The sequence below is a fragment of the Zalophus californianus genome, chromosome 9 (assembly GCF_009762305.2).
Source record: "Zalophus californianus isolate mZalCal1 chromosome 9, mZalCal1.pri.v2, whole genome shotgun sequence".
Classification (NCBI taxonomy): Eukaryota; Metazoa; Chordata; class Mammalia; order Carnivora; family Otariidae; genus Zalophus; species Zalophus californianus.
The window spans coordinates 103,673,726-103,696,531 of record NC_045603.1 but is presented as its reverse complement, the minus strand read 5'-3'; the positions used below and the strand labels follow the sequence as shown (position 1 = coordinate 103,696,531).

At 52.8% G+C, this 22,806-nt stretch overlaps 1 protein-coding gene across 3 annotated transcripts in view; it reads right to left on the bottom strand.

Annotated features, from left to right (window-relative positions):
- The window catches only part of WNT5B (Wnt family member 5B), a 105,258-nt gene extending 95,229 nt beyond the window's left edge, over positions 1–10,029 (bottom strand). For 2 of the 3 annotated variants that reach the window (XM_027594436.2, XM_027594438.2), the window contains exon 1: positions 9,679–10,029. In XM_027594436.2, coding sequence (XP_027450237.1) covers positions 9,679–9,684 — 6 coding nt within the window. In that variant the 5' untranslated portion in view covers positions 9,685–10,029. Of the gene's footprint in view, positions 1–8,971; positions 9,089–9,678 lie in introns of those variants that run through there. The other variant, XM_027594437.2, reaches the window with a different exon arrangement.
- Between the last annotated feature and the right edge of the window lie 12,777 nt (positions 10,030–22,806).

Genomic DNA, 22,806 nt, shown 5'->3' with positions numbered 1-22,806 from the left:
AGGATTTAGGGAACACGCAAACAAGGGGAACAGGAGAGACACTTTAGAACAAAGGTGCTTAACCAGAGGAGACTTGGCCCCCACGGGACCCTTTTCCTTACCACCCCTGGGAGGGGGGGGTGCCCCTGGCATCTAATGGGGAGAGGTGAGGGATGCTGCTAAACATCCTACCATGCACAGGACAGCCCTTCTCAACCAAGAATGATCAGGTGCAAAATAATCAATAGGGGTGAGGTTCAGAAACACCGTTTTAGAACCACAAGGAAACAGAAGTGGTAAAGGTGGGGTGCTGGGCCTGCTGCTCATGAGACGAAAAGGCAAAGAAACCAACAAAAAAAAAAAAAGAAAGAAAGAAAGAAAGAAAAGGCAAAGAAACCCCGGGGCTGGCTCGGCACAGACCACGCACCTGTTCATCATTCCTCTCATCGCCCAGTTTGTGCACCTGCTACAGGCCAGGCCCTGAGAGGCACTGAAGATGGGAACGGGCACGGGAAGGGAGAAAGCACGACAGAAACACACACACATCTAGGAACACAGATGTGCCTGTCCATGTGTGCGCAGAAAAGACTGAGAAGGAATGTTCCGAAATATTATCAGTGATTGTCTCTAACTTGGAATTCATATTTTTATTTTTCTCCGTGTTTTTCCATGAAAATAAGGACGAATTGAAAAAATGAAAACAATTCTGTGTTTTCCAGTGAGCACGTCTTAATCTCATCAGTTAGAACAAAGAGAGGTATGTCCTGGGGCCACAGATTCCTCCCCGAGTGCCCTGCCTCTGGGATCTGGTGAGGGACGAGGGAAGAAAAATGGGGAGGCGCAGAGCAGAGGAAGGACCCCCTCTTCCACTTGCAGACTCTTCCAAGTCAGTGTGGGAGACCCCTGTGGCTCCTTCAATCCCCTCACCCGCCATGTGGCGGGTGCTGTTTTACGGGCTCAAGATACAGCACTGAACAAAACAGACAAAACCCCTGCTCTTGGGGTGTTGATATTCCAGTAAGAGGAAGCAGCCAAGAGAACAAATACGTAAAAGAGATAAAAATATGTACGTTCGGTGGTGATAAGTACTATGGAGAAAAATAAGGCGGAGAAGGGGGTCAAAAACAGGTATGCGGGTTCTAGTTTACACAGAGAAGCCAAGGAAGACCCTGCTGAGGGGACAATCGTTGATGGAAGTCCAGAGGAGGGAGCAGCGGGAGGAGGGGCGAGGAGGAAGGGGGGAGGAGGTAGGGGCAGTGCCGCCGAAGAAGAGCAAAGCCCCCAGGCAGGAGGCAGGAGCGTGCCTGCGGGGCTCACAGACCAGCAAGAAGGCCACTGTGCTGGAGCGAAGGGAGAGAACAGACAAGGTCGTAGAGGGAAGCAAGGGTCAGGCCGCCCAGGCTAGTGAGCCATTGTAAGGACTTTGCCTTTTCCCTGGGCCAGACGGAAGGCCATCGGTGGGCTCTGACGGGGGAGAGTGGCAGGATCTGAGGTGGGTCAACAGGGAGACCAGTCAGGAGTCCATCCCTGTGAGCCCAGAGAGAGCTGCTGGTGGAATGAGCCAGGAGAGGGGTCTCCTCTATGACACATGGTCTCCAAGTTTCCCTCTCTCTCTGGCCTGGACGGTTTCCTCCGACTTCCCGTTCTTTCTGTATTTCCACCCTCTACTGCATGTCCAAACCGCCTGTGATGTGCACGATCATAAGAGGGGTCTGAAGCACAGGATATGGGAGGATAAAAGACTTGAGAGGTTTGGGAACACTGCATATTTGCTACTTGCATGTTGTAGAAGTTACCAGAAGGAAAGCTACTGAAGTTCAGAAGCTGTATCTTGCGTCTCCAGCACCTGGGGCATACCCGGATCAATATTTGTTATATGAATAATCCAATCATCATCAGAAAATCAGTAAAGGATGGCATACTTATTAGGCAAAATGGACCAATTTCTAGCAAAGAACATGCTCTACAATTCCAACGTTCATTGCCCTTAGATCAACAATAACAAGTATACACTGGACATCTTTTAAGCTCAGACACTGTTCAGCCGCTGTTTTAGCTCTGAGGATGCGGTGCAGAGCCAGACAAACATGGGGCAGGGACAGACTTTTAACAAGAACTAACAGATGAACAGGAGACTTACAGAGGGCAGGAAGGGCTCCAGAGGAAACAGAGAGTGCCGCAGGCAGGTGGCAATTCTGCTTGGCAGGCCCTGCCTGAGAAGCGGAGACCTGAATGGGTGAGGAGGAGCCATCGGGCCCAGAGAGAGGCCGGAGCCATGCAGGCAGAGAGAGCAGCAGGTGCAGAGGCCCCAGACGAGCTTGGGGTGTTTGAGCTGCATCATGCACACCCATGTGTGGCAGGAACTGGGTGTGGCAGAGAGCAGTGCAAGATGAGGCCGGAGAGGCAGGAGCCAGGCTGTGGAGGGCTGGGAAGACCTTCATGCAGGACTGGGTTGTCTTTTTCTTAATTTATTTTTATAAATTTTTTTTTTGAGAGAGAAAGAGAACGACAACATGTGCACGTGCAGGAGCTGAGGAGGGGCCAAGGGAGAGGGAGAGAGAATCTCAAGCAGACTCCATGCTCAGCACAGAGCCTGACACGAGGGGTATCCGTCAGAGACTCAGATCATGACCTGAGCCGAAATCAAGAGTCAGATGCTTAACTGACTGAGCCACCCAGGTGCCCCGGGGCTGGGTTGTATTTTAAGTTGCAATGGAGGGAAGGAGGGTAAGGAAGTGTGAAAGCTCCCTGTGAATTTCAGGAATGATACACAAACTCTGTAAGAAACCCTGTTTGTAGTGGCTCTGTTTCTGACACCTCTGAAAGAGATGCCTTTCTCTTAGAGAATCCGGCAGATTAGGTAAGGAGCAACTACTTTAGGATTGACGATGGGTAACCTCTGGGTTTTGACAAACTAAAGGACCCAATCCAACCCCTTAGGGGCTGCCTCACCTCCATTCTGGAGAAGGGCTCTTAGCTAGGAAAGCGATTCGGTCTCTGCAAGGGCAAAGGTGTTTGGGAGGGTGGACAGTGAATTTTAAATGTCTGAACTGGAATGCCTGTAAATGGGAAGGCACTCTCAAGTCTGCCACAGGGAACTCTGCTTTACCCACTACTGTGTTATAAACCCTCACCTCCTCCCTCACTCAGTCTAGCTACCTGCCTGACACCCGGGGACGTGTGAGCGGGAGACCCTGAAGTGTTTCCATCCGCGTATATACTGTACTGCTCTGTCTCACAGTGGGAACCAGACCCGGCCCAGGAGAGAAAGGAAAACTCTCAACTCTCATCTCCCCCTTTATATTTAAAACTTATTTTAGATTTGATACCATAGAGGTTACCCTCTTAAGAATAGAATAAGAAAATACAACATGTCAAGAATTTGAGTGGTTTCCAAACACAGGGATTATATCAGCATCTGCTTAGTTAAAACAATGGACTTGTTTGAGATGGGGTCAGCAAGACCCCTTCCTTCCCAGCCAGGAACTTGCTCCTATCTCAACCCTACAGGACCGCATCTGCTCTCCTGAAACTGTTCCACTTTTCCCTCCCTTCATCACAGCCAGCCCTAAAATCTGTGCCCTCCTGTCTTGGGTCATTCCACAAACCGGGACCCTCAATTCCCATTGATGTAATGATCAAAACATCTATGCTTGGGGCGCCTAGGAGGCTCAGTCGGTTAAGCATCTGCCTTTGGGGCGCCTGGGTGGCTCAGTTGGTTAAGCGACTGCCTTCAGCTCAGGTCATGATCCTGGAGTCCCGGGATCGAGTCCCACATCGGGCTCCCTGCTCAGCAGGGAGTCTGCTTCTCCCTCTGACCCTCTTCCCTCTCGTGCTCTCTATCTCTCAGTCTCTCTCAAATAAATAAATAAAATCTTTAAAAAAAAAAAAAAAAAAAAAAAAAAAAAAAAAGCATCTGCCTTTGGCTCAGGTCATGATCCCAGGGTCCTAGGATCGAGCCCTGCATCAGGCTCCCTGCTCAGTGGGGAGTCTGCTTCTCCCTCTCCCTCTGCTCCTTACCCACCTGCTCGTGCTCACTTTCTCTCTCTCAAATAAATAAAATCTTTAAGACAAAATATCTAGCTTGATTGGACTCCATCAGTGTTCATGAGAGTCCTTCGAGAACTGGCCAGCACATGCTGACTTAAGCAACAGGTATGCTGCTGGCGTCCCACACAAAACAGCTTCCATCTTTAAATGCAGAGCGAGCAGGGGTCAGGGACCGGGGCGGACTTCTCACTGCACTGCCAACAGGCCTTCATCAATAGCACCGTTAACCGTCCTGCAAGGTCCTGGGCACAGCTGCCGTGCTTTATATACACTGAGCTTACTACAGCCTATCTCACAGCAATCACATAAGTACAAAGTTACTGTTCCTACTTTACAAGGGAGGAAACTGAGGCACGGAGAAGTCAGGTAATGTGCGTTGCCCAAGGCTAAACAGCTGCTATGGAGCGCTGGGATTCACGCCCAGGCAGCCTGACTCCCACGCCCTGGTCTCTATTGTATTAGCTCTCTACAGCCCCTTGTATCATGGGCATATCCTGATAATACAAGCCAGACCTCCTCCCTGGCCTCTTCTCCCCTCCCCCTGCCCGTGCCCCATTCACCAGCTCCTGCTCCTGAATGTCACCTGGAATGTTCTAGTTCTAACCTTATGTGCAAAATCTCTTTAAAGGTTTAATTACCGGGATTGCAGCTCTTGCACCCCAAACAAAATTTGTGTGAAGTTTTTAGTAATTCATTATTGAAATTTTCCCAAGAGAAATTTCTCGGTGAAGTATATAATCTTAGAGATGATCTATGAAGGGACTCCTCTGAGCTGCGGCGTCCCGCCGCGATAGGAGCCTCCTACCATTGCGGGGTTATTTGCTGGGAAGAGAAATGCCGGCTGGGGCCGGAGTCCTGGTTCTGACCCAGGAGATGTCCCACGGGCAGGCACAAGAGCTTAGGCTGCTGTGCAGCTTCTCCCCTTAAAGTCCTGACTCCCTCTCCGTGGAAGGAGGGCAGAGGGGAGACGCAGCAGTACACTGGATTACCCCCAGCTCGTGTCAGAAAAGCTTTGCTGCCGTATTTTTCACTCCCCCCAGCAGGAATCAGAGCAAACCTACCGACTGAACATTCTAGATAACTCTAAAGTGACCTTTCGGGGCTAAAGTTTGCAAACCAAAAACTTCTAATCCACTGCCTTTTCTAACTAAGCCCAGCTATCGGTTTCCAGGCCTGGGGAAATCCACTCCTGACCTTTTATCAATTAGTCAGACAAGAGCAACCTTTGCGGAGTTAGCATTTCTGGGGCTCAAGGGGGCTGTAGAGGAGAAAGGACTGGAAACCCTTTTAAGAATGGACTCCGGGGGCCTCCCCCCAGGAACTCAGGCACCAGCCCCAAGTCACCCGAAGCTAGAGAAAGAGCCTGGCCATAATCCTCCTCGGGAGGCCGATTAACCACAGAGGCCCCTGCCAGGCTTGAGCCCAAAGCCAGGAGCACAACCAGAGCCTCCTGCTCCACCACAAACCCTGCCTGCAAGACCTGGATTTGTGAAACAGTAACTCTGTGAAGGCAGCCGGCCCAGCCCGCCCCTCCGGTGGGAACGCACCTCCTTTGATTGGCTGCTTCCCCTCCCCAGGCCTGGGCCCAAGCAGACGGATTTCCAACACAGAACCAGCTAAAGCTGTTGAAAACGACAGAATGCTAGCCCTGGGAGGGGTCTCCAACGCCCTCACTCTATGGAAGCGACAACTGACACCCCAAAGGCAGAGGCTACAATGCATCCCGCTCCCGACCCCCTAGCAAACACTCCCCCCCCAATATAACCTTCACAGCAACATCTCAGGGAAAGAGGCTATGCCAAGAACTGAACAGACAGACAGGTTGGGATTTGGGAGGTTTGGAGGTTTGGGGGTGCAAAAAGAAAGTCTGAGAAAACCCCCCTGTGCCTTTAAGAACTGCACTGCTGCCAGCACGGTCCTTGCTATTACGGGGGTCCCAGAGCCGGGCAGGCTGGCGGGCCTGGGTAGTGACCAGTCAGCATGGGCCCTGGGGACCTTTGGCGGCACCCTGAGTCTAGGTGTCCTGAAACCTCCGTGCATGGCACTTTGAGGGTCTCCCCCTAGTACCAAACCAGGTGCCAAGTCACCCAGGAGGAAAAGAGTTGGGAAGAAAGCCACATGGGTGGAGAAGCAGGGAGGAGAGAGACCGACTTTAGAAAGTCTAGAAGAGGATTCATGCAGCACAAAAAGACCCAACTGCAACCGCAGGGGCAAAGGAGTCAGGAAATGCTTTTGGAGCAGCCAGCCCAGCGGCCAGCCTGCCAGCCAGTGGGTTGAACTGGGATGGAGGGGGGTGGAGGGTTAAATTTAGCCAGGTAAACAGGGCCTCTGCGGGGGGAGAGGGCCTGGTAGCAGCAAAGCAGTCACCTGCTCCGCGGAGCTGGGCACCTCTCTCTGCAGGGAGGGTGTGGCAGGAACGGCCCCAAACAGCAGGCCCGCTCCCAGGCCGGCTCCCGGGGCTCCGCCAACAAGGGGGTCACGCTGCTCCTCAGCACTGGGGAGAAGGTTATTTTTACTTTAAAAGGTGGCTCAGATTGGAAACTATCAGATCTTCTCGTCTCTATCACAGTCTCTATTCCCAACCCCTCTGCTGGATTTTTCTGGACTCAGGCACACAATTTGACGATGCTCAGTAGAAACCAGCCAAGAGGGGCGCCTGGGTGGCTCAGTAGTTAAGCGTCTGCCTTCAGCTCAGGTCAAGCTCCCAGGGTAGTGGGATCAAGCCCCGCATCGGGCTCCCTGCTCAGCGGGAAGCCTGCTTCTCCCTCTCCTACTCCCCCTGCTTGTGTGGCCGTCTCTCTGTCAAATAAATAAATAAAATCTTAAAAAAAAAGAAAAAGAAAGACAGAAACCAGCCAAGGATGCCCAGATGAGGCTGGGGAGCCCCCATATTCTCTCCCTGCTAGGGGATCTTTCTATCAGTGCTGTTGTGGGTCCTGAGCAACCTGAGGAATCACAAAACCCACCAGCACAGCTGAGGACTGCATTCAGGTGTGGGGCTGGAACACAGGTGGAGTCTGAGAGGAGGCGTGTGTAGAAGACTAAGGAGATAAATGACAGTTTGAAAAGGAGCTAGGGAGAACAAAATCAGAAGAGCGAACAGGAACGCCTTTGTGGACCTGTTGGTTGTTATTTCAGAGAAGGCAAGGACTACCACCTCATATAAAAATTTCCTCCCCTGCTGGAGAAGCCAGGTGGGGCAGTCCAGAAACCAGCAGAACTATCCTAGAAGTAAAAATTAGAACTAGTCCTCTGCCCTTCTTGAAGAAGAGCAAACAAAAAAATCTTTCAGCTGCCGCTAGAGTCGGGGGTGGGGGTGCAGTGGGGGAGGCGTGAAATACGCAGGTGAATAACAATCCCAGATTTCTGCTTTTCACAGCATATGGCGCCCAGCAATTTGGCAATAGCCTTTTCACTTATGCTTTGGGGTTAGAAAAAATTTCAGGAAACAGTTTTTTCAAGTCAGTAAGACACCCTTCGAGATACTACAACTGCCAAATGGACTAAAGACGAGACTGGTTTTCAGGCACCCTGAACAAACCCCTAACACACACACGCCCTCGTACATTCATACTCAAATATATAAGAAACCAGAGCCTAGGAAAGTAGGAAATCCACAGATGGAAGAGGGTCAGCCAGCTCCTCCAAGGCCGGCTTCTGCCCCCCGGCAGTCAGACCCCCCCCCCCCACTGCCGCCACACACACAGCCCCTTCCCCGCCAGGCCCTCAGTGTGCCACACGCCCTTGGTCTGATTTTCTTTAGGAAAGGAGAGGGAGCTGTGGCTGCCCTTAGGTATTTATCCACAAATTGTCTCTTTAGGTCCTTTTATTCTATTCAGCTCCTACCCTGGTGTCAGCTCCACCTGCACATTTTAGTGCTGAGACCTGGTGTTAAGTCTGCCTCTTCCCTTGGGCTCGTGGACTTGGCATCACCATGAAGAGCCCAGCTACATCACTCCTCACAATTGTGCAAAAGAGGTCTCTCATCATTGCCTTCCCTTCCCAGGAGACACACCTCCTTCTTGCCATTTATAACCACAAATCTTCTGTGTCAAAGAGAGAACAGACACTATTTTGAAATGGAGGAAAACCACCACTCAGCCTTTCATAGGTCGGTATGTTTGCCAGGACTTGTGTGTGTGTGAGCCTGGACAGGCGTGTGGGCACAAGCTTGGGGCCTGGCATCCACTCATCCATGCCTGAGATTGGGAGTCTTGCCTTTGATAAGTCAAGCCCACATGTGAATCAGACAGCAGGAGTGGCTGGGTCCAGGAAAGGGTCCCCAGGTTTTTCTGAGGGTGGGTCCGCTGCTCCCCCCACCCCCTGTTGCCTTAGGGGCCAGCCACAGAAGGGGGCACCCTAAGGTTCCACCCATGTGTGTGCATAAGTGCTGGTATTGGGCCCTGCCCCACTGACCCAGAGCTTTCTGCACCCACATCGATGGCATGGCACACATGTCCCATCACAGCTCTGTCAAGTGGGCACGTTCCTGGGTGACTGTAGCAGTTCAGAGGACTGGTAACATGATCCTGAGCCTTTCTCCTCCAGGTACCAGGCTGACACTCTGCCCGGGGTGGCAGTAACTGAAAGCTTTTGCCAATGTGGTCAGGTGGCAAAAGCAGGGAAGGAGGGGCTGGGCAGAGTGGAGAGCAGATGCCTCCGTTCCCAGAAGGGTAACCAACCCCCCGCCTGAGCCACCTCGGTTTCCCTCTTGCAAAACGGAAGCAGTCATGCTCCATGCACATTGAATCATCTGCAGGATGGAACTATCTAGGACATTTGGCTCTGACTGGAGTGCATGGCCAAATAGCCACGGAGGCTCCACGAGAAGATGGAGAAAGAGGTCACTGCTCACTTCTCCCAGGGCAGGGATGGATGAGGCAGAGGAGCGGAAAAGCAATGAAAGAAAACAGGAAGGTCGCAATTCCATTCAGGGCTTTACCTGCTCTGAGGCTTAGGCAGGAATTCGGGCGCCAAACTAACCCTGCTCGTGGGGGTTAAAATAATCCAGATGTAGTCCTCGCTCCAGTCTGCTGATGCGGGACGCAGACGTCAAGCACAGGAGTCCAGCTGGGCCGACGAAGCCCGGAAAAGTGAGCGAGAAGGTCCGAGGGGCTCGCACCGGTCCCGGCGCACGCCCGGCGCCCTCCCCGGCCGCCTTCCCCTGGGGACGCAGAGCCGCGGGCGCCGGGGCTGCAGCGGGGAGGGCGAGCAAGCCCCAGCCTACCTGCCCGCGGCCGGGAGCGCGCCCTGGGCGCCCAGCCCCGCACGCTCGCTGGAGGCAGCCGCGCGCCGAGAGCCCACAGCCCCCAGCTTTGTTCGCGGCGGGGGGCGGGGGACTGCGCTTCCCTCGGCGCTCCCTGCCCCCCACCTGACCCGCGGCCGCCCGCTCGGCCCGAGCACCGCGCGGTCCCCCGCCGAGCGCAGGGCCCCGCTCTCCGGAGCCGCCGCGCCGCCCCTCGGCCCTCCCCGCTGCCGGCAGCCGCGCGCCGCCGAGCGCCCAGGGCGCCGCGAAGCCGGGGCGCTCCGGGAAGTTTTGGCCGCCGAACCCGGGACGGGGACGCCTCCCGGGCGGCGACGGCCGAGGGCCGGGCGCGGCGGCGGGGGCCCGCCGGCTCCCTTTCCCACAGCTGGCAGTCGGGCGCTTACCTGCATGTCCCGCCGCCCGGCAGGCCCGCGGGCTCCGGCTCGCCGCTCGGCTCGGCCCGGCTCTTCCAGCGCCCGGCTGCGCTGGGTCGGCCGGGCGCGGTGGCGCGCGGTCTGGGGGCCCCTACCCCTCCGGGCGCGCCCGGGGCAGACCCTGCCTACTCCTCTCAGCTAGCGAGCCGCTCGGGCCGCCGCACTGGACTCTTCATCCGCCGCCCGGCGCGGGGCTGGCGGCGCGGACCGGCGCGCTCCCCTCCGGGGGTCCCGCCGGCGCGTCTGCTCGGTACCCCCAGATACGGGGGCAGCCTTCGCGGGCCCCGCGGAACGCCCCTCCTCCCGGGGCGGTCCTGAGTCTCGGAGTCCGCGCACCCTGCTGTCGCCGGCTGTGGGAGGGAGGGTGCTCCCTGCTCGGCGCCCGGGACCCCCGAGCTCAGCGGGCGGGGGCAGTCGGGGAGCGGAGCCCGCGGCCGAGCCGGAGGGAGGCCCTGGGCCCAGGGCGCCCGGCTCGGGGCGCCGCCGTCGGTCGTCGCAGGGCTGCGCGCTCTTCTCCGGAGCGCGGGACCCGAAGAAGTTTCGGCCCCAAGTTGGCTGCGGGGCGGGTGGCGGCCGCGGCTCGGAGTGCAGGGGCCGGCGCTGGGCGAGTGGATCCCCGGGGCTCCGCCGCCTCCGCCCCGCCTCCCGCGCCTCCTCCCCGCCCCCCGGCAGCCGCGCCGGCCCCCGGCTAGCTCCTTCCCACCGGCCGAGCCCGCGACACCCCTCCTCAGGGCTCCTCCCAGGCGCTGGGACCGTGACCTCCGCACCTGCCTCCCGCCGCCCGGGCGTTCTCGCCCGCCCCCTCGGCCCCTCGGCAGAACCTCCCCGGGCCTCGACGCGGGGGTGCCAGTGCCCCCCCCGCCCCGGAGGCCCGCCGCCCGCCCCCTTCCTCCCGCCCAGCACACCCGCCGCCTCCTTCTCCAGGACTCGACCTGGTCCCCCGAGAGGACCTGCGGGACTCACCCCGTCCAGCAGCCCCCTCGGGGCACCCAGCCCTCCTGCCAGGAGCACCGAACTCGGGGCGCTGCGGAGCTGGAGGTTCTGAGAGCCGAGAGGGATAGAACAACAGCTCTTCCATTTCCATCAGCCGCTCGCATGCGTTCATCCTCCTTTGAATGCCCCACAAAGAAGTAGAGTGATCTGTTATTTCCGCTTTACAGACACAAGTCATCCTCTCCTGGTCCTGGACCCCCCACCCTTCTCCTACAGCGCCCAGCAGAGATCTCAGGGATAAGGAAATCTGGTGGAGGAGGGGGCTCACCAAGTGAAATGTTTCCTAACGGGGAATGCATCCTCTGATCGCTGGTGCGACAGGCTGAAATACTGGCCTGCCTTTTTATGGAGAAACTGAGGCATAGAAAATTGGCACTACCAGTCCATAATTACTAAAGGGAATTAGTAGTCTGAAAAGTCCCTAGAGCCCAGTTTTTAGCCTGAGCCCAGACCGATGTTTAAATACTTTTACTGAGGTTCCCAAGTCCTGTTGGTAAGTTAGCTCACAGCATCCCTGGGTGAGCTGTCCATGGAGTTCAAGGCTTCACAGAAGACAGAAGCTCAAGCTCCAGCTGCTGGACCCTGTTCCAGACCCCAGTAACAACAGGGCACCAACCGAGAGCAGCCAGCAAGGATCCAGGGTGCCTTCCAAATGCCTTTTTTTTTTTTTTTTTTACATTCTGAAACCCCTTCTCTTCCCTGAGTGAGTAGGAGGTCACCCTGCCAAAGAAATTGCCTTTGAATGCAGTACAGTGAGGAAAAAAACAAAACAATAGTAATAATCGAAGGCTTTGCCTTTTCTTAATTAGTAACCAAACAAGGTGACAGCTTCCCCCTTTCATGGGGGAAGGGGGCCACAGGGAGCGTGAGGGAGTGAGGGACCAGGAACCCACCACATTGGCTTGGCAATAAGGAGCTATTGTCCTCGGGCTTTTACAATAAGGAAAGTAAGAGCTGTTTTAGCAAATACCTGACTAATTAGAGGGAAAGGCTTCCTTGGAATTGTGCTGCCTTGGGCCGGAGGTTCTCTACGACTTTTCTCACCTCACAGTGAATGGGGTTTATGAGACCAGGTCCAGCAACCTTAAATGAATGGCCTATAATTGCCATGGTGGTGGTGGGGGCCTGCCTTCACTGAGGGGAGCTAGTTCAAGGCTTTTTCTTTGGGGACAGATGGGACTGGGGGCAGAGCTGGTCTAAAGCAGCCATAAAAGCTTTGAATCCACTTTGTCAAATTACAAATAGGCTCAGTTCCTCTCCTCCTCGGAGGAAAGCATCAGTCCTGGGGTTAGGGTCTTTGTGGGAAGTCAAGGGAACGTCTTGTCCAGGAGGCCCCTATCATTCCGGAATGCAACCTGGGGGATTTTGGGGGGTCCACTTCATACAACTGTTTATTGAGCCCTCAACATACAGAGATGACTGAGACCGGTTCCCAGCTCAGGAAGTTTAAAGTCTAAAGGAGTGGGGTGGAGTTGGGGACACACTTCTCATTCGGGGCCTAGAATGAGCACAAGAGGGGGTACCTTTGCTTGGTGTCCCGCTGACGACCCAGGAGAAGAGCAGGTGACAGATGACAGCACCCCCAGCTGAACGCGTGCACGTAATCCTTCCCCTCCTGCCACAGTCTCTGTCCAGGATGAGTCAAAACTTGTGGCCCACGGAGGAAAGCGGCGGTGCCCCCAGGAAAGGAGCTCGTGGCCCAGTAACTGGGAAAACATTCGAATGAGGAGCGGACAGAGTCCTGGGCGAGATTCCCAAGGGAAGTGGTGAGCGCCCCATCGCTTGAGTCAGCGAGCTGCTGGGGAGTCTAGAGCCAGCCCTGGAGGCCAGCCCCGATGGGAATGTGGACTGCTCTCACCCATGTTTTGTCTGTGATTGCTGGGTGGGGTCTCTTGCCTTCTCCCCCAAATAAAACATATCCTGACTTGGCATTTGTGGTTTAAACAAAGAAAGAAAAACAAATATTTGGGCCTATGACAACATGTACTGATTCCTGCTCCGTTTGGTGGAGGGAGACATGGTTCCCCCTTCCTGGCCATGCCCTCACAGGCCACCAACCACCCCCTGGGGTCGGCTCACAAAACCTTGTCGGAAAGAGAGAGGAGCCAGCCTCCTCCATTTCCTTAGCTCTCTGTGGCTTTCCCATGGGGGGCAGATCTGGGGCTGACCTCTGGCCCCTGGACTGTGCCTTCTTAGGGCAATTGTCCCCTTAGCCACCCCGGCCCCAGCAGGAAGGGCTTCAGGTAATGCTTCTGCTCCCGCCCCTGGTGGCCCCTGTTGCTGAGTAGCCCTCCCAGTCCACCCCAGCCTGCTTCTCTGGTGGCTTTCAAAGCATGTATTTAGGATGCACAGAAAATGTCCCGATGAGCCTCTGAAGCCCCTAACGATCGGAGAGGCAAAGCGAGTGACCTTTTATCCTGACAGGCGCTTGGCAGGTGGTTTACCTCTGCTGTCTGGGCTCTTCAAGGCTCCTCTGGTATTGTTATCTGGATGTTTTCCTAAGAACTAGGGCTTGAAAAACTGGTAGATTCTGACCCAAATATCCGGACATCATGCATAGAATACCCCCACAGACTCACAAGACAATTTGGGACATCTGGGTCGGGGAAAATTCTAAGAGCTGAAGGCAGCGGGCTTGGTGAGAAGAAAACTCTGCTCTCGTGAGTTCGAATCTGACTCTGCCTTTTACTTTTGGGAAAAAGCTCACGTGAAGATACCAGCAGGTGAAGGCATTTATATAAAGCCAGAAGGGCCGATGAAAGTTTTGATAGTCTTAACACCTGTTCTGTGTAGAGAACTTACGAGTTTAGAAATGGCCTTTCCATTTTTATGTTAACAGAGATCCATCAAATGAGAAGAGTCCCGCTCACCACGCTTGGAGAGTTCTCCCCAAAAGAGAGGTGAATGCCCTCCAGGGACAGGGTCTAGCTTGGCTACTGGGCAGGTGGCTCCTAGTTGGCCCACGCGGGGAAACCTCTACTGGCCTCACACTACCTGTGTGATCTTGGGTCTTGGGTCTTGGTGTCGAAGCCTCAGTGTCCTCATCTGAAAGGGAGCGGTGGCAAGATTGTCTACCTTATGGGAATACGAGAACTAAATTGAATGATACACATAAAAAAAACAAGAACCATGCCTTTTGTGGTATATACTAGATGAATATTAACAATAGTACTATTACTATTAGGTAGACGTGACCTGGATTTTCCTTTTGGACAGGCTAATGTTGCTTAGTCCTTGAACTCCTAGATTTTAATCCCCGTTTTTTCCTCTCAAGAGAACAGAGTCCTGAATTATCCCTTGAATGAATTCCTGCTTTACAAATATCTAGAATGAAACAGGTGAAGGTGTCACTAAGAATTGGCAAAACCCAGAGCCCCCAGCTGACTGGGGAAGCAAGAGTTTCAAGTGGGTGCCACCTATCAGGTCCCATACAGAGAAAATCAGGGGCGCACAGTAGGTAGAGCGTGTGCCTCTTGATCTCGGGGTTGTGAGTTTGAGCCCCATGTTGGGTGTAGAAATTACTTAAAAAGAAAATCTTTAAAAAAACAAAGAGAAAATCAGAAGTGCTAACGAATGTAGTCCTATTAATAAGCTACTCCCACGCTTGACCAAAATATGAGGCACTATTTGGAATTGTAATCAACATGAAATGCTATGTTCCCTTTTGAGAGTCTCACATGGCCTCGGTCCATCCTGTGTCTCCCCTTCTCAGCTTTGACTGAAGTCCTTTCTGTGCTGACACCTACTGAGGGAAGGGAGACAGGGCACCTGCCCTCAAGGAGCTCTGCTCTCGTGGTGGGGACAGGGTGCAGGCAAAGGGAAACCAAACGAAGGACAAAGACGGATGCCCACGGTCGACACCCACAGGGGCTGAAGCCCGGCAGCTGCAGCCATCCGTCAGGACGAAGGGTAGAGGCCTGGGCTGTCCCCGCTTCCTTCCTCGAGCGGCTCCTTTACCCTGGACATTTCTGGACCTCAGTGTCCTCACCTGTAAAGAGCATGGGTCTCTAAATAATCTAAATAAACTAAATAATCCCTAAGGTTTCTTCCAGAATTAAAGGAATCTATGGTTGAGTCAGAGGGGAAATTGAGAAAGACGGAAGCGCGGGTGGAAGACAATGAATTTGACTGCACTGTTGTGTTTGGAGTGCCAACGGGGACGGCCAGGGTTGACAGCCAGAACAGAGAAGCGGGAGGAGGGCTAAGGGTCAGGGTGGCTGGAGATGCGGTGGCCACCTCGTGAAGGGAGCTGGGAAAGAGCGGCTGTGAGGGCCAAGGTGGGGAACTTGCACATAAGTGCAGATAATCCCGGCAAGTGTAGCTAAGGAGGGCGGGGGAGGGCCCTGACAGTGCCGCAAGGGGCGGTGGGTTCAAGTGATGCGGTTTTCACAATAAGGGAGCCCTGGACACGCTTGAAAGCAGAGGGAAGAAAAGTGGGGAGGGTGGGACATCCCTGCTGTTAGAAAGGGATGGGACAGCGCTGGAGCAAGATGTGACTCCCCGCCAGGAGGGAGGCCAGGAACTCAGCTGGGGGGTAGCATTCCAGAGCGTGAGGGGCCCCTTCTTCCTTCCTCTCTGGAGGCTGTTAGGATGCCAGGAAAGCCCGGAAAGGCAGTACCCAGAGCACTAGGGAGGAAGAAAGCAGGCTGCGTTTGCAGCCAGGAGCCCTGAAGTGGCCCCAAGCAGGAGAGACACCTATGCCTGTGACCAGAGGCTGTCCCAAGGTCATTGGCTCTAAGGGAGCTACCTGGGAGGCTTCCCAGGGCACTGATGGGTTGAACTGCCGGTTTATCAGAATTTCCCAGCAAAGAATGAATGTTAGAAACAGATTCTCAGGCCGCACGTCAGGCCGCCTACGCATGTGTGGCTGCAGTCTGTAACTCTGAAGGCCCCACAGGTGATTCTGCCCTTGAGCCGGTGTGAGGCTCAGTCACGGGGTCGCAGCGGCCCCGCACCCAGCCAGCCGCCTGGGGTGGAGAGGCACTTGCTGAAATGTGCCGGTGTAAAGCTGGAGAAGGCTGTGGCCACCCCTGAGCCCCAGGAAATTACCAGTCCAGTTGTCTCAGGCCACACTGCAGTGGAGGTGGAAGGGAAGGGAGTGGGGTAGAGCTCTAATCCACCTGGTTTTCCACCAGCCTGGTTCCTTCCTGCGTTGGCCTGGGCAAGGCCTAGGTGGGGTGCGCTCAGCCTGAGTGAGACTGGATTCCAGATGCTGCCATCACCACCGTGTTTGAGTTAACTTTTGCTAAATGGTACTAATAAGGATGATAAAGGAAATCCACAGGTAATCCAAACATCTCAAGGTAAGTGACAGTTTGTCTCCTGACCTATAATTATCCTCAAAAGCATTTATAAACTCCCGAATTCCACTCTACGGGCTGGGATGCTTTGCTAGGCAGTTTCCTATGTGAAGTGTGTGTTTGGCTTGAGGAAACGTGGTTGTACCACAAGCAGCATGGGAAAATGTATCATTGTAATGGACGATTGTTAACGTTCAGAATGTTAACTTGAAAGCATTTGGCCTCGGTGGCTGGGTGGCTCAGTCTGTTGGGCGTCTGCCTTCAGCTTGGGTCATGATCTCAGGGTCTGGGATCAAGCCTGTGAGAGGCTCCCTGCTCAGCGGGGAGTCTGCTTCTCCCTCTCCGTCTGCCCTCCTCCCTCGGCTTGTGCTCTCTCTCTCTCTCTGTCTCTCTCAAATAAATAAAATCTCAAAAAACAAAAATAAAGCATTTGGCTCAACTCTCTCCCTTGTTGTCTGTTTTCTCACTATGTAGTTGTGCAGGCATCTGGGTCCTACTGCCGAACTAACGGGAGAGTCCTGCATTAATCCTTGAGGTTCTTCAGTAGGTTGATCAATAAAAATGACTCCTATAAAACAGTGATCAGCTCCATTGTGAATTAGACTTGGACATTTCTCCCGTCCTAGAAGTCTTTCTCGAGACTTCGTGCGTCGCCATCAAGACACCAAGATCAAGAACGATGATCAGCAGAGACTGACAGTTGCAGTCAATACTTCCTTTCCTGCCAAGGTTCAGATACAGGCCTTGAACACCTTCGAATCTAAGAGGGGAACGGACAGATAAATACCACTGGTTTTATAGGCTTAGTAATGTGCTGGAGGAGCTGACTTGCTTTTCCCCGAGCCCGAGGAGGAAGGAGGAGGAAGGAGGGAACCAGATAAGGAGAGAACAGGGCAAGAGGCGACCGGCCCGGGGAGGGGTAGCGCTGGCTAGTAACCTCACCCTCATGCGGATGCTGTGGTCCTATTTCATGCCCGGCCTCCTACCTCCCCTTTTAAGTTCCTTTTTGCCTTTCTTGTAGCCTGGTAACCATACCTGTATCCCCACCTGCCTGTCTCATGCTTGGGCTGCCATCTGTGGTGGGCTTTAAGCAGAAAATTCTGGAAACAGAAGAGCTACCAGATCCCCAGCAGATGATTCTCTGGTGCTGGAATTTCAGGCACTGAGGCCTCTGAGCTAAGGGGCTATTTTAGGGCCCCAGAGGAGGTGGGGGAGTCCACGGGGAACCTCCCCGGTGTCTTTGGGTCTTACCACCCAGGCAGCTGCCGCCTCCGTCCGCTCCCTAAGGCACTCTGCTCAGGGCTACCCACCGCCCAAGCTGGTGGCAGGCAGCCAGGAGCCGCTTGCTTGCCTTCCTTAATTTAAATGCCCATCTGGCTTTGCAGTAAGTTACAGGGACAGGGTCTCCAGAAACTGGCAGGGAAGGCCCAGGTCATTGAAACCTATGCCAGGCAATCCACAGTCCTCAGGACTTTTCCTCCCTGGGAGGGTTTTCAGTGCGTGTTTCAAAGACGCCTTCCTTCTACCAATTAAAAGATCAGACCAAATCTGGTCACAACCCGTATTTTAAAAACCTTGTCTCTTTGCACTTAGAGAATCCTCAGTCTGGCCCTGCTTGCCATGATGGCCGACGACAGTGACCCAGACAGACACAGGACGCTCATTTGCTCCCAGTATCAAACACAGAAATATTGACTTCAGTCCAAGCCAGGCCCGTGTGCCTTTCATGTGGTGGGAAGGAGGAATGAACCAGGCAGGTTGGCAGTTGCGCCAGGATGGGGAGAGAAGGGGAGTTTCTTCTCTGGGAGCAGCCGTCTACGAGCTGCCAGGAGTTAGAGAGGGCGGCCTGGAGCCAGCAGCACTTGGGCACAGGGGGTCCCCAGACGGCACAAGAAAGGAGAGCCCGCGGGCATGCCGTGGGGACTGAGCCCCGCCTGAGAGGGCCTTGGGTCCTCCTCACCAGCAGGTGCCAGGGCCTGAGGGGCCCCTCCGGAGTTCTCACCCCTGTTTGAAACAGAGTGTGATCTCAGCCTTGTCTTCCGAGGGCCAAAGACGAGAGGAGGGAACGGAGTAACACCTAGTGAGGGAGGGCTGCCCTGCTCTGGACTGGACTCCGGGATCCATGCTGCCAAGCAGCACACCAACACCCATTCACACCACAGCCCCCAGGCCGAGACCCACAGCACCTCACTACAACTTGATTTCCGATCTCAGTGGGGTCAGGGAGGGGCTGGCTGACTGGTAGCAATAAAGGGTGTTTGGAGCCGCTGACCCCACAGATATCAACCGGGCTCCTGGAGCCCCAGGACGAGATGGGGCAGCCTCAGGACGCCATCCCCTCCTGTCAGCTAACTCCTCATCCCTCAGGCTGCAGCAACAAGGGGGACCACTGAACCCCGGGCTGTTTCTGGGACTTCCCACCTGACCCCTGCTCTGCTCCAGAGGGCGGCCGGGAGAGACAGAAGGAAGGAGGTGTAAGTAACTCCACTCGGCCCTTGTTTCTAACTGCAGGAGATGTCCGTCTTCTCCAGGACCGGGCCCAGTAGCTCCTCTCTGGTTTCACCCCAGCGGCCCAGGCGCAGTGGCTGGGGGGCGGGGGCGGGGTGGGGGGGTGGGGTTGATGATCCGCAGTGGGTTGGGGAGGGACCGCCCTCTCCAGCAGAACCCAGCCTTAGAAGCATAGTCTCAGTAGCATAGATCCTGGAGCTCAGTCCCCGGGGAAAATCTTTTGGACTCGGATAGCTTCCATGACTGCTAATGAGGGAGTCAATCGCACCGCACAGGTATGTACAGGTGTTCGTTTTTATTTTTATTTTTATTTTTAAAGATTTTATTTATTTAATTGAGAGAGAGAGAGAGAGAGAGAATGAACAGGGTGAAGGGCAGAGGGAGAAGGAGACTCCCCACTGAGCAGGGAGCCCGATGCAGGGCTCAATCCCAGGACCCTGGGATCATGACCTGAGCCGAAGGCAGACGCCTAACGACTGAGCCCCCCAGTCGCCCTAGGTATTTGTTTTCATGTACATTCTATTGACCTGTGGTGTGAGAAAGTATGCGGATGGACACCTGCCTTCGTCCAGGACTCACTTCTGCAGGAGAATTATAATAACAGCAGGACAACAATCATAATAACCAGTTCTAACTGAGTGCTTACGGCGCGCTGAGGGATTTAATCCTCACAACACTATGAGGTTGGCGCTATTATTATCCCATTTTACAGATGAGAAAACCAAGAGGTCAAGTTCCCTACCCATGACTCTGTTGCCAGCAGGCATGGGGTCAGCTGCACAGCCGTTGGGGAAGAGCCTGTGGGCAGAGAGAACGGGGAGGCCCCTTGCCACTGTTTAGGTCAAAGTCTCTGCCCGAGGCCACCACAGACCAACCGGGAGGTAGCGCTCCATTCGCACAGCCTGCAGTCATTCAGGGGCAGGAGATCCACTCTGGTCCTAATTCTCTAAGTAGTGGGAGAGGAAGTGTGGGGCTGGAGACAAATGTGGAAGATAAAGTGCTTTTTATATACAATCTGTTCAAGTTCACAATAAGGCAGGAGACCAATTTTCCCCAGACTAAGGACTGAGGAAAGGCCAGTTCTTTGATTCCTCAATCTCTCATGCCCTGGGACACAGATGTGTTCTTTTTAATAAAGCATGTTTGAGGGTGTGCTTAGAACGCCAGGGCGCAGAATCCCCGAAGTCTGCTCTGGCTGTAACTGGGTCAAACCCATGAGAAACGGCCTCTGAGTGTGAGGGAGGGCTGCCCTTTCCTCCATCGTGGTGTCACGGTGTCCTTTCTCACTTCCATCAAGCTGCAAAGCAAGCAAAGACCCCACCAAATCCCAGGGTGGGGAGCTCCCCCTAGTGGCCCAATGGACCCACTTGCTGATGGTCCCTGGGGTCTTGACAAAAGAGAAGGAAGCAGATGTTTGAACAAAGTCCCGAGTCTGGCATAAGAGGGGATGGCCCTTTGTAGGTATATGCCCGAAGGAATTGAAAGCAGGGACCCAAAAGACATATTTGTACATGGATGTTTATAGCAGCATTATTCACAACAGCCAAAAGGTGGAAACAACATAAATGTTCATTGACTGATGAATGGGTAAATAATGGAACGTTATCCAGTCTTCTTTTTTTTTAAAGATTTATTTATTTGTTTTAGAGAGAGGGAGAGGAAGAGAGAGAATCTTAAGCAGGCTCCATGCCCACCCAGTGCAGAGACCTACGCGGGGCTTGATCTCACAACTCTGAGACCGTAACCTGAGCCAAAACTGAGAGTCAGACACTTAACCAATTGAACCACCCAGGCGGCCCAGAACATTATTCAGTCTTAAAAAAGAAGGAAATTCTGACACGTGCTACAATATGGATGACATTTGAAGACATGATGCTAAGTGAAATAAGCCAGACACAAAAGGACAAATATTGTGTAATTCCATTTATAGAAAGTACCTAGTTAAACTCATAAAGACAGAAAGTAGACTTATAGTTGCCAGAGGCTTGCGGGGAGAGAGAGCAGGTTTTTAATTATTTGATGGGCACAGAATTTCAGCTGGAGATGATGGAAAAGTTCTGGAGATGGATGGGTGCATAACAATGTAAATACACTTAATGGCACTGAATTGCACACTTAAAAATGGCTAAAATGGGAAATTTTATGTTGTGTATATTTTACCATAATAAGAAAAACAAACAGGAAAAGAGAATTGGTTCACTCATTTTTTGTGGAAAAAAAAACACCTTTTAACAGGTTCCTAAAATTTTTTTTCAAATCACCCAATTTATGTTGAAATTTCCTGTTTAATATGAAATCTAGTTGAATATTGTCTTAAAACCAACTCCGTTTAGAAGAATAAAATGGGAGGAATTGCTCTACCTGATGTGAAAACTTACTACGTAGTTAGAGCAATCGAGGCAATATGGTCTCTGTGGAAGGACAGACAGATCAATGGAACAGATTAGAGAACTCAGAAACCCAGAGACCCACGCAAATGTGCCCAACTGACTTTTGGTAAAGATACAACAGCAATCCAGTGGAGGAAGACTAGCCTTTCAACAGTCAGTGCTGGGGCTATTGGACATCCGTAGATTAAAAAATATGAACCTCAACCTAAATCTCACACTTTATACAAAATCAACGTGTTTCTCATGAACTATTAGGGAAATGCAAATTAAAGCCACCGTGAGCTATCATTACACATGTATTAATGAATAGCTAAAATACAAATAAGTCACAACATCAAATGCTGGCAGAATATGGAGAAACTGGATTTCTCATACACTGCCAGTGAATATATAAAATGGTACAGATGCTCTGGAAAATGTGTTGGCAGTTTCTTAAAAAAAAAAAAACTAAGCGTACACTGACCATACAATGCAGTAATTGGGCACCTGGGCATTTATCCCAGAGAAACGAGAACAGATGCTCACACAAGCACTGTGAAAGTTCACAGCAGGTCTATTGGTAATAACCCCAACTTGGAAACAGTCCAGATATCCTGCAAGAGGTGACTGTTTACCCATGCCACAGAATACTACTCAGCAATGAAAAGGAACCCACTACTGACACATGCAACAATTTGGATGGATCTCAGAGGCATTATGCCGAGAAAAGACAAACTCAAAATGTTACCTAAGTACGACTCCGTTGATATAAAAGTCTCAAACTGACAAAATTATAAAAATGGGCATGTGTTAGTGGTGTCGGGGGTTAAGGACGAGGTGGGCAGGAGGAGGGAGTATTTAGATAGCATAAGGGAGCGGCGATGGAACAATTCTGTATCCTGACTGACAAGAATCTACATGTGATAATGTTGCATAGAAACACACACATGCAAATGAGCAACCTGGTGAACTCTGAATGTCCGTAGCTTATACCATGTCAGTTTCCTGGTTTTGATATTGTTAGGTAAGATGTGGCCATTGGCAGAAACTAGATGAAGGGCACACAGGGGACCTCTCTGTACTACTTTTGTAACTTCCTGTGAATCTATAATCACCAAAAAAAAAAAAAAAAAAAAAAAGACTGGAAGAAATGCGCTCAGCGCTTCAAGAGACAAGGAAGACAAGGGAAGTGAGCGTTATGGAACATTTATCTTTTGCCCGGACCTGAGCCAGGCATTCTCCAAAGATCATCATTTGACGTCCTCATGGCAGTTTGAAGTATGTATTATTATCTCATTTTATAGACAAGGAGACCAAGGCCTGAAGTGGTGGAATTGTGTTTCAAACCAAGTCTGCCTGATCTTAAAGCCTGTCCTCCTTTAGGGAGTTGAAGTGCACATGAGTTTTTGAGGTTGAGTGCATGAGGAGGATGGCGTGGTCAAGTTTTGGCTTTGCCTGCCCAAATTACCAGCACTCAGAAATGAGCCCTGTGTGCACTTATTTTAATCCTTGTTGATTGAATGGCTCACTCCTCAGGTTATCCTGTTTGATGGCAACCACATAAGCTAATCAGAACGCATCCTTGCCTTCTGAAAGCTTATGTCCTTTAACAGCACTTTGCTCTCCTGTGACTCTCCTGTGTATAAGTCTAGAGCCAATCCTCGGTTTGGTACTTGGGCACTCGAGGCCCCGACCAACTGCCTCCTTCAGAAATGTCCAGTGTTGGGGTGCCTGGGTGGCTCAGTCAGTTAAGCGTCTGACTTTTGATCTCAGCTCAGGTTTCGATCTCAGCTCGGGTTTCGATCTCAGGGTCATGAGTTTGAGCCCCATGTTGGGCTCCACGCTGGGCGCGGAGCCTACTTTAAAAAAACAATGTCCAGTGCTTCGCATGAACTGTCTCCTCCAAATGAAATATTTTATGGCCCCAG